Source organism: Triticum urartu, chromosome 5A, assembly GCF_056163025.1.
Source record: "Triticum urartu cultivar PI428250 chromosome 5A, HENAU_Tu73, whole genome shotgun sequence".
In the NCBI taxonomy this organism is placed as follows: Eukaryota; Viridiplantae; Streptophyta; class Magnoliopsida; order Poales; family Poaceae; genus Triticum; species Triticum urartu.
This window is the reverse complement of record NC_141877.1, coordinates 406,635,404-406,647,015: the sequence shown is the minus strand read 5'-3', so window position 1 is coordinate 406,647,015 and position 11,612 is coordinate 406,635,404. Positions and strand designations below refer to the sequence as shown.

The 11,612-nt window shown below is 46.2% G+C and overlaps 1 protein-coding gene across 1 annotated transcript; it reads left to right on the top strand.

Moving 5' to 3' along the window:
* Nucleotides 1–3,327: 3,327 nt before the first annotated feature.
* On the top strand, nt 3,328–11,330 carry LOC147971619 (uncharacterized). Its single transcript, XM_087524043.1, has 2 exons — nt 3,328–3,647; nt 11,084–11,330. Exons 1-2 carry the CDS (start codon nt 3,328–3,330, stop codon nt 11,328–11,330), a joined length of 567 nt encoding a protein of 188 aa, XP_087380169.1.
* Nucleotides 11,331–11,612: the final 282 nt, after the last annotated feature.

The window sequence follows — 11,612 nt, the reverse complement described above, 5'->3', positions numbered from 1 at the left end:
ACGTGCCTTGCTGCCCCTACTGTCACTGGGAAAGGACACCGCAAGATTGAACCCAAAGCTAAGCACTTCTCCCATTGCAAGAAAGATCAATCTAGTAGGCCAAACCAAACTGACAATTCGAAGAGACTTGCAAAGATAACCAATCATACATAAAAGAATTCTGAGAAGATTCAAATATTGTTCATAGATAAACTTGATCATAAACCCACAATTCATCGGTCTCAAAAACACACCGCAAAAGAAGATTACATCGAATAGATCTCCACAAGAGAGGGGGAGAACTTTGTATTGCGATCCAAAAAGAGAGAAGAAGCCATCTAGCTAATAACTATGGACCCGAAGGTCTGAGGTAAACTACTCACACTTCATCGGAGGAGCTATGGTGTTGATGTAGAAGCTCTCCGTGATCGATGCCCCCTCCGGCGGAGCTCCGGAAAAGGCCCCAAGATGGGATCTCGTGGATACAGAAACTTACAGTGGTGGAATTAGGGTTTTGGCTCCGTATCTGATAGTTTGGGGGTACGTAGGTATATATAGGAGGAAGGAGTACGTCGGTTGAGCAACAGGGGGCCCACGAGGGTGGAGGGCGCGCCTAGGGGGGTAGGCGCGCCCCCTACCTCGTGGCCTCATGGTTGATGTCTTGACGTAGGGTCCAAGTCCTCTGGATCACGTTCGTTCCGAAAATCACGTTCCCGAAGGTTTCATTCCGTTTGGACTCCGTTTGATATTCTTTTTCTGCGAAACTCTGAAATAGGCAAAAAACAGCAATTCTGGGCTGGGCCTCCAGTTAATAGGTTAGACCCAAAAATAATATAAAAGTGTATAATAAATCCCAATAATGTCCAAAACAGAATATAATATAGCATGGAACAATAAAAAATTATAGATACGTTGGAGACGTATCAAGGTCGCCAAGCTTTTGGCGGCCGGCTTCATCATGGAAGTATTTGACCCCGAGTGGCTGGCCAACCCAGTCCTCATCCTGAAGAAGAACAGGACCTGGCGCATGTGTATCGACTGCACCAGCGTGAACAAGGCCTGCCCCAAGGATCCATTCGCCCTCCCGCGGATCGATCAGGCCATCGACTCCACCCCCGGCTGTGAGCTCCTATCCTTGCTGGACGCTTACTCCGGCTATCACTAGATAAAGCTGGACCCGGCCGACGCCCTGAAGATGTCCTTCATCACGCCCTTTGGGGCATATTGCTACATCACCATGTCGTTTGTCCTGAAGAACGTTGGTGCCACCTTCTAGTGTTGCATGCAGAAATGCTTGCTGCCGTAACTCGGCCGCAACATTCACATCTATGTGGATGACATCGTGGTGAAGACCAAGCAGCACCTCACGCTCCTCGACGACCTAAAGGAAATCTTCGCCAACCTGCGTAAATACAAGGTCAAGCTCAACCCGGAGAAGTGCGTTTTCGAAGTCCCGGCAGAAAGCTACTCGGCTTTCTCGTCTCGGAGCGTGGCATTGAGGCAAACCTGGAGAAGATCAAGGCCATCAAGTGCATGTGCATGCCGACTCGGCTACGCGATGTCCAGAAGTTCACTGGTTGCTTGGCCTCGGTCAGCCGGTTTCTCAGCCGGCTGGGCGAGAGGTCCCTGCCCCTGTATCAACTGATGAAGAAGACGACGTCGTTCGAGTGGACTGGCCAGGCGGATGAAGCCTTCAGGGACCTCAAGCGCATGCTCTCCACCGCACCCGTCCTGGCTGCACCGGCCGATAAGGAGCCGCTGTTGCTCTACATTGCCGCAACCTCGCGGTCAGTCAACATGGTGATGGTGGTCGAGCGACTAGAGAAGGGCAAGATCCAAGCCGTCCAGCACCTAGTGTACTACCTGAGCGAGGTGCTCTCCACCTCCAAGCAGAACTACCCGCACTACCAGAAGATGTGTTATGGCGTGTACTTCACCGCCAAGAAATTGAAGCAGTACTTCCAAGAGCACGTTGTCACTGTGGTCAGCATGGCCCCCCTCAGCGAAATCATCGGGTGCCGGGACGCCTCTGGCCGGGTCACCAAGTGGGCGCTCGAGCTAGCAGGCCGCACCATCCTCTACGAGCCTCGCACCACGATAAAGTCCCAAGCCCTGGCTGACTTCCTCGTCGACTGGACCGAGACCCAGTACCTACCGCATCCGCCGGATTCAACGCACTGGCGCATGCACTTCGACGGTCCAAGATGCGTCTCGGCCTGAGAGTCGGCATCATGCTGTCCTCCCCGAAGGGAGACCGGCTTCGGTACGCGCTCCAGATCCACTTCACCGCCTCCAACAACATCACCGAGTGTGAAGCCCTTGTGCATGGCCTCCGGGTTGCCAAGGAACTCGGCATCCGACGCATCCTATGCTACGATGACTCAGATTTGGTGGTGCAACAGTGCTCTGATGAGTGGGACGCCCGCGACCCCAACATGGCAAGCTACCGCTTCCTCGTTCAGAAGCTGCCCGGATTCTTTGTGGGTTGCGAGTTCCTCCATGTCCCACACGCGGAACACGAGGCCGCCGACAGACTCGCCAAGATCACCTCGCCCCGACAGTCCATCCCGTCCGGCGTCTCCCTCGAGCACCTGCACAAGCCGTCCGTCAAGCCATCTCCGAACTCCGAGTCCATCTAGGTCCCGGACAACCCGGCCACGTCTCAACCCGGCCCGAGGACTGCGGAACCCGGCCCGAGGACTGCGGAACCCGGCCCGAGGACTGTCAAACCCGGCCTGAGGGCTACAGCCGTCGACCCGGCTGCCCTCGTCCCCGATCCGGCCGCCATCGCCTTCGACCCGGCCGTCGCCGTCCCTAACCCGGGGCTACCATCCCGGAACCCTCCATGGTGGCCGTCTTCGCCATACTAACGTCTCCCTCATGGGCCTTGCCCATGGACGAGACCGAGGCCTGACAAGTGCAACACCGGGCGTCCGCCTACAACATCATCAACAACGAGCTCGTCAAGCGCAGCTCCACCGGCGTGTTTCAGTGCTGCATCGAGCAGGACCAGGGCATTGAGATCCTCCTCGACATACACCAGGGTGAGTGCGGGCACCATGCCACCTCGCGGTCCCTGGTGGCCAAGGCTTTCCGCCATGTTTCTATTGGCCCATGATCCTCCAAGATGTCGAATCACTCGTCCTCAAATGCGAGGGATGCCAGCGCTTCAGCAAGCGCAGCTGCTAGCCGGCCTCAGCACTCCGGACCATCCCGATCGCCTGGCCTTTCGCGGTCTGGGGACTCGACATGGTGGGGCCCTTCAAGACCGCTCGAGACGGCATGACGCATTTGCTGGTGGCGGTGGACAAGTTCACCAAGTGGATCGAAGCAAGGCCGATCAAGAAGATGGACGGTCCAACGGCCGTCCGGTTCGTCAAAGACATCGTTGTACGCTACAGCATGCCAAACAGCATCATCATGAACAACGGCACCAACTTTGCCAAGGGCGCGCTCGCGCAATATTGCTCCTTCTCCGGCATCCGCCTCGACCTGTTGTCCGTTGCACACCCACAGTCCAACGGCCAGGTCGAGCGGGCCAACGGCCTCATCCTATCCGGCATCAAGCCACGGCTCGTCGAGCCATTCGTCCACTCACCCGGCAGCTGGCTCGACGAGTTGCCAGCCGTACTCTGGAGCCTCCGTGCCATGCCAAACCGGTCGACCGGGTTCACCCCATTCTTCCTCGTCTACGGAGCCGAAGCCGTTGATAACCCACAAGTATAGGGGATCGCAATAGTTTTTGATAAGTAAGAGTGTCGAACCCAACGAGGAGCTAAAGGTAGAACAAATATTCCCTCAAGTTCTATCGACCACCGATACAACTCTACGCATGCTTGACGTTCGCTTTACCTAGAACAAGTATGAAACTAGAAGTACTTTGTAGGTGTTGTTGGATAGGTTTGCAAGATAATAAAGAGTAAGTAAATAAAAAGTAGGGGCTGTTTAGATAAAGAAACAATAAAGTAAATATAGCGAGTGTGGAAAAGTGGTGGTAGGAGTTGCGAAATTGCCCCTAAGCAATTGAATACTTTACTAGACCGATAGCAAGTATTATGTGGGAGAGGCCACTGCTAGCATGTCATCTCTGACTTGGAATTCTATGCACTTATGATTGGAACTATTAGCAAGCATCCGCAACTACTAATGTTCATTAAGGTAAAACCCAACTATAGCATTAAGATATATTGGTCCCCCTTCAATCCCGTATGCATCAATTTCTATGCTAGGTTGAAGCTTCTGTCACTCTTGCCCTCCAATACATAGTCCTATCAACATACAAACTAACCCTAGGGTGTGATCCACGCGCGCAATCATATGATGGGCACCAAAGGACAGCAACATAACCACAAGCAAATTAAATCAATCATAGCAATTCATCAACCACCGATAGGACAACGAAAATCTACTCAGACATCATAGGATGGCAACACATCATTGGATAATAATATGAAGCATAAAGCACCATGTTCAGGTAGAGGGTACAGCGGGTTGCGGGAGAGTGGACCGCTGTAGATAGAGGGGGGAAGGTGATGGAGATGTTGGTGAAGATGGCGAAGGTGTTGGTGTAGATCGCGGTGATGATGATGGCCCCCGGTGGCACTCCAGTGCCACCGGAAGCGAGGGGGAGAGAGCCCCCCTCCTTCTTCTTCCTTGACCTCCTCCCTAGATGGGAGAAGGGTTTCCCCTCTGGTCCATGGCCTCCATGGCACGGGAGGGGCGAGAGCCCCTTCGAGATTGGATCTGTCTCTCTGTCTCTCTCTGTTTCTGCGTTATGTTCTGGCTCTGTTTCACCATTTCGTATATATATGGAGATTCGTAAGTCCGATTGGCCTGAAACCTTCGCCGTGATTTTTTTTCCGAATATTAGCTTTCTTGCGGCAAAAGAAGAGCGTCAACCGCCTTACGGTGGGCTCACGAGGGTAGGGGGCGCCCCCTGCCTCGTGACCACCTCGGTCACTAGTTCGCGTTGATTTTCCTTCTGAATTTTCCACATTTTCCAAAAATAAGCTTCATCCGTTTTTATCCCGTTTGGACTCCGTTTGATATGGATATTCTGCGAAACCAAAAACATGCAACAGACAAGAACTGGCACTGGGCACTGGATCAATATGTTAGTCCCAAAAATAATATAAAAAGTTGCCAAAAAGTATATGAAAGTTGAATAATATTGGCATGGAACAATCAAAAATTATAGATACGACGGAGACGTATCAGCATCCCCAAGCTTACTTCCTGCTCGTCCTCGAGTAGGTAAATGATAAAAAAGATAATTTTTGATGTGGAATGCTACCTAGCATAATCTTGATCATATGTCTAATCATGGCATGAATATCAAGACACGAGTGATTCAAAGCAATAATCTATCTTTTGACATAAAAACAGTAATACTTCAAGCCTACTAATAAAGCAATCATGTCTTTTAAAAATAACATGGCCAAAGAAAGTTATCCCTACAAAATCATATAGTCTGGCTATGCTCCATCTTCACCACACAAAATATTCACATCATGCACGACCCCGATGACAAGCCAAGCAATTGTTTCATACTTTTGACATTCTCAAACCTTTTCAACTTTCACGCAATACATGAGCGTGAGTGATGGACATAACACTATAGGTGGAATAGAATATGATGGTGGAGAAGACAAAAAGGAGAAGATAGTCTCACAGCAACTAGGCTTATCAACGGGCTATGGAGATGCCCATCAATAGATATCAATGTGAGTGAGTAGGGATTGCCATGCAACGGATGCACTAGAGCTATAAGTGTATGAAAGCTCAAACTGGAAACTAAGTGGGTGTGCATCCAACTTGCTTGCTCATGAAGACCTAGGGCATTTGAGGAAGCCCATCGTTGGAATATACAAGCCAAGTTTTATAATGAAAATTCCCACTAGTATATGAAAGTGATAACTCAAGAGACTCTCTATATGAAGAACATGGTGCTACTTTGAAGCACAAGTGTGGTAAAAGGATAGTAACATTGCCCCTTCTCTCTTTTTCTCTCATTTTTTTGTTTTGTTTTTTTTGGGCCTTCTCTTTTTTTTGGCCTTTCTCTTTTTTTTTTATTTTTTCGTCCGGAGTCTCATCCCGACTTGTGGGGGAATCATAGTCTCCATCATCCCTTCCTCACTGGGGCAATGTCCTAATAATGATGATCATCACACTTTTATTTACTTACAACTCGATATTACAACTCGATATCTAGAACAAAGATATGACTCTATATGAATGCCTCCGGCGGTGTACCGGGATGTGCAATGATCTAGCGTAGCAATGACATAAAAAAAATGGACAAGCCATGAAAACATCATGCTAGCTATCTTACGATCATGCAAAGCAATATGACAATGAATGCTCAAGTCATGTATATGATGATGAAAGTTGCATGGCAATATATCTCGGAATGGCTATGGAAATGCCATGATAGGTAGGTATGGTGGCTGTTTTGAGGAAGGTATATGGTGGGTTTATGGTACCGGCGAAAGTTGTGCAGTACTAGAGAGGCTAGCAATGGTGGAAGGGTGAGAGTGCGTATAATCCATGGACTCAACATTAGTCATAAAGAACTCCTGGGGGGGTAGATTGGTAGGAAAAGACCATCGCTCGTCCCCGACCGCCACTCATAAGGAAGACAATCAATAAATAAATCATGCTCCGACTTCGTTACATAACGGTTCACCATACGTGCATGCTACAGGAATCACAAACCTCAACACAAGTATTTCTACAATCCACAACTACCCACTAGTATGACTCTAATATTACCATCTTTATATCGCAAAACTATTGCAAGGAATCAAACATATCATATTCAGTGATCTACAAGTTTTATGTAGGATTTTATGACTAACCATGTGAATGACCAGTTCCTGTCATCTCTCTAAATAGATATAAGTGAAGCAAGAGAGTTTAATTCTTTCTACAAAAGATATGCCCGTGCTCTAACAAATATAAGTGAAGCAATAGAGCATTCTGCACATGGCGGTTGTCTAAGTAAAGAGAAACAGGCGATCCAAACTTCAAGTGATATAAGTGAAGCACATGAAGCATTCTATAAAGCCATACTCAAAAGATATAAGTGAAGTGCAATGAGCATTCTATAAATCAACCAAGGACTATCTCATACCAGCATGGTGCATAAAAAGAAAAAGAAAAACCTAAATGCAAAAGACGCTCCAAGACTTGCACATATCGCATGAACGAAACGAATCCGAAAACATACCGATATTTGTTGAAGAAAGAGGGGATGCCTCCCCAGCATCCCCAAGCTTAGACGCTTGAGTCTCCTTGAATATTTACTTGGGGTGCCTCGGGCATCCCCAAGCTTGAGCTCTTGCCTCTCTTCCTTCTTCTCACATCGAGACCTTCTCGATCATCGAACACTTCATCCACACAAAACTTCAACAGAAAACTCGGTAAGATCCGTTAGTATAATAAAGCAAATCACCACTATAAGTACTGTTACAAACCAACTCATATTTTGTTTTTGCATTGTGTCTACTGTATTATAACTTTTTCATGGCTTAATCCACTGATATAAATTGATAGTTTCATCAAAACAAGCAAACTATGCATCAAAAACAGAATCTGTCTAAAACAGAACAGTCTGTAGCAATCTGAACATTCAGCATACTTCTGATACTTGAAAAATTCTGCAAAAATTAGGAAAAATAAAAACTTTGTATATGAAGACAGTGCAAAAAGAATCAGAACCATTTGACATTCCAGATAAAAATGTAAAATCGAGCACTACAGCCAAAGTTTCTGTCCTGCATCGTACAAACCATCAAGCAAATGTGAACAATCCTAAAGGCAAACCTTGGCACATTATTTTTATAATACAATGGAATTGTACAAGGGGATAATTAATTTTGTTGAAAAGTTTCTGTAATCAAGATTCACAAAGTTGCCGTGAGCATGAACAAAGTTCAAGGAGCTCTCCCACTTCAACAGTGCTTGTCTTTCTCACTTTCACTTTCCTTTTTGAAAAGTTTTTGGTTCCCCTCTTTATTTTTGTTGTTTTTAAACTATATAAAAGCACTCAACAGAAATAAATGACTCTCTAAAACTTACGGGTTGTCTCCCTGGCAGCGCTTTCTTTAAATCCATTAAGCTAGGCATATAGTGCTCAAGTAGTGAATCCACCCGGATCCCAAGGTATATCAAAGCCAATTTTAATTAACAATGATTTGTAATTTAGTAGTGAGCACAAAGCAACATATATCAAGCAATGACGAAGTCTAACTCTCTTCCTATGCATCGTCATGTCATAAAAGAACAATTCATGCACACCTAGTAAAGGCCAATTCATAGTATAAACAGTTTCTTGCAATTTTATTGTATTGGAAACATAGAGAGGTGGAGATATAGTTACTCTCTCATAATAATTGCAAGTAGGAGCAGCAAGCACATGCATATTATATCTATCGAAATCATCATGTGCAACGGTAAAAGGCAACCCATCAATATAATCCTTAATAAGTGCAAACTTCTCTGATATAGTATAATCGGGAGAATTCAAAAAGATAATAGGACTATCATGCGTGGGTGCAATAGCAACAATTTCATGTTTAACATAAGGAAGTATAGCAAGTTCATCTCCATAAGCATAATTCATATTGGCATCTTGGCCATAAGCATAGCAAGCATCATCAAAAAGGGATATTTCAAAAGAATCATAGGGATCATAACAGTCATCATAGCAATCATCCTTCGGTAAGCACGAAGGGGAATTAAACAATGTATGATTTGAAGAGTTACTCTCATTAGAAGGTGGGCACGGGTGATCAATCCGCTCTTCCTCCTTTTGTTCTTCGCTCTCCTCCTCATCTTTTTCATTCAATGAGCTCACACTTTCATCAATTTCTTCTTCCATAGACTCCTGCAAAATATTAGTCTCTTCTTGGACAGAGGAGTATTCCTCAATATATTGTTTAACATAGGTATTAGAAGCATAATTATCATAGGAATATTTAAGTATAGCAAAATTTTCAGATTTGTGAAAAGTAGCATCATACTTTTCAATCAAAGAAGCAATTTCATAAGCACCCTCAAAAGCAACAAATTCTTCAATTTGTTGAACATCATAGTAATTGTAAACATCCTTAGCATACGAAGATACGATTCCATTATCACTAAACTCACATTGATAGGGAAGGTGTTTCTTAGGGTTTTCAGAAGAACAAGTAAAATCATATATTTCACATAAATTCCAAGCATAGCATTGCAAACGTTGAATTTGACCCCATAATAGTTTCCCTTTTTCAGATATACGGTGTCGCACATAACAAGCATGCTCATCTAAGGATTTGCCCTCAACTAAGCTAGTTGGGGTTTCAGCACGAGCACATAGGGATCGAAGATGATCCAAGTAATAAGCTTCAGCAGTGTGATAGATTTTGATTGGTTCTTCAACCATTGGTTCAGTAGGTACAACTAATTTTTTTGGTATTTTGCGTTTCCTACCCATAACTAAAGATAGAAAACAACTAAGAACAGCAAATAAAAATTACTTAGTGATAAAGCAAACAAGAACACACAAGAATATTCACCCCACGCTATTGCTCCCTAGCAACGGTGCCAGAAAAAGGTCTTGATAACCCACAAGTATAGGGGATCACAACAGTTTTCGATAAGTAAGAGTGTCGAACCCAACGAGGAGCTAAAGGTAGAACAAATATTCCCTCAAGTTCTATCGACCACCGATACAACTCTACGCACGCTTGACGTTCGCTTTACCTAGAACAAGTATGAAACTAGAAGTACTTTGTAGGTGTTGTTGGATAGGTTTGCAAGATAATAAAGAGTAAGTAAATAAAAATTAGGGGCTGTTTAGATAAAGAAACAATAAAGTAAATATAGCGAGTGTGGAAAAGTGGTGGTAGGAGCTGCGAAATTGCCCCTAAGCAATTGACTACTTTACTAGACCGATAGCAAGTATTATGTGGGAGAGGCCACTGCTAGCATGTCATCTCTGACTTGGAATTCTATGCACTTATGATTGGAACTATTAGCAAGCATCCGCAACTACTAATGTTCATTAAGGTAAAACCCAACCATAGCATTAAGATATATTGGTCCCCCTTCAATCCCGTATGCATCAATTTCTATGCTAGGTTGAAGCTTCTGTCACTCTTGCCCTCCAATACATAGTCCTATCAACATACAAACTAACCCTAGGGTGTGATCCACGCGCGCAATCATATGATGGGCACCAAAGGACAGCAACATAACCACAAGCAAATTAAATCAATCATAGCAATTCATCAACCACCGATAGGACAACGAAAATCTACTCAGACATCATAGGATGGCAACACATCATTGGATAATAATATGAAGCATAAAGCACCATGTTCAGGTAGAGGGTACAGCGGGTTGCGGGAGAGTGGACCGCTGTAGATAGAGGGGGGAAGGTGATGGAGATGTTGGTGAAGATGGCGAAGGTGTTGGTGTAGATCGCGGTGATGATGATGGCCCCCGGTGGCACTCCAGTGCCACCGGAAGCGAGGGGGAGAGAGCCCCCCTCCTTCTTCTTCCTTGACCTCCTCCCTAGATGGGAGAAGGGTTTCCCCTCTGGTCCATGGCCTCCATGGCATGGGAGGGGCGAGAGCCCCTCCGAGATTGGATCTGTCTCTCTGTCTCTCTCTGTTTCTACGTTCTGTTCTGGCTCTGTTTCACCGTTTCGTATATATATGGAGATCCGTAACTCCGATTGGCCTGAAACCTTCGCCGTGATTTTTTCCGAATATTAGCTTTCTTGCGGCAAAAGAAGAGCGTCAACCGCCTTACGGTGGGCTCACGAGGGTAGGGGTCACGCCCTAGGGGAGGGCGCCCCCTGCCTCATGACCACCTCGGGCACTGGTTCGCGTTTATTTTCCTTACGAATTTTCCATATTTTCCAAAAATAAGCTCCGCCCGTTTTTATCCCGTTTGGACTCCGTTTGATATGGATATTCTGCGAAACCAAAAACATGCAACAGACAGGAACTGGCACTGGGCACTGGATAAATATGTTAGTCCCAAAAATAATATAAAAAGTTGCCAAAAAGTATATGAAAGTTGAATAATATTGGCATGGAACAATCAAATATTATAGATACGACGGAGATGTATCAGCCGTCATCCCGACCGACGTCGAGTTCGACTCGCCGCGCGTCGCGATGTACACTGAGGCCGAAGCGAAAGAAGCCCGCGAAGACGGCGTCGGCCTACACAAAGAAGCACGCCTCTTGGCGCTCAGCCGGTCAGCCATCTACCAGCAAGGCCTGAGGCACTACCACAACAAGAAGATCAAGCCCCTCGCATTCCGAGAGGGAGACCTCGTCCTCCGGCTCGTCCAGTAGCAAGCCGGCCAACACAAGCTGTCCTCCCCATGGGAAGGCCCCTTCATCGTCAGCAAGGCCTTGTGTGACCGCAACGCCTACTACCTCATCGATGCCCGCAAGTCAAACAAAAAGCAAGAGAGACACCGCCGGCGAAGAAACAACCCAGCCGTGGAATGCAGAACTCCTCCGCCCGTTTTACAGTTAGCTGTGTGCACGTATGTATCATTGCATTTTGTGAACTACATGAAATTGTGGAGTCCCTGAAAAACGCTCGGGGGCTGCCCTTTTCGACCAAGCTTT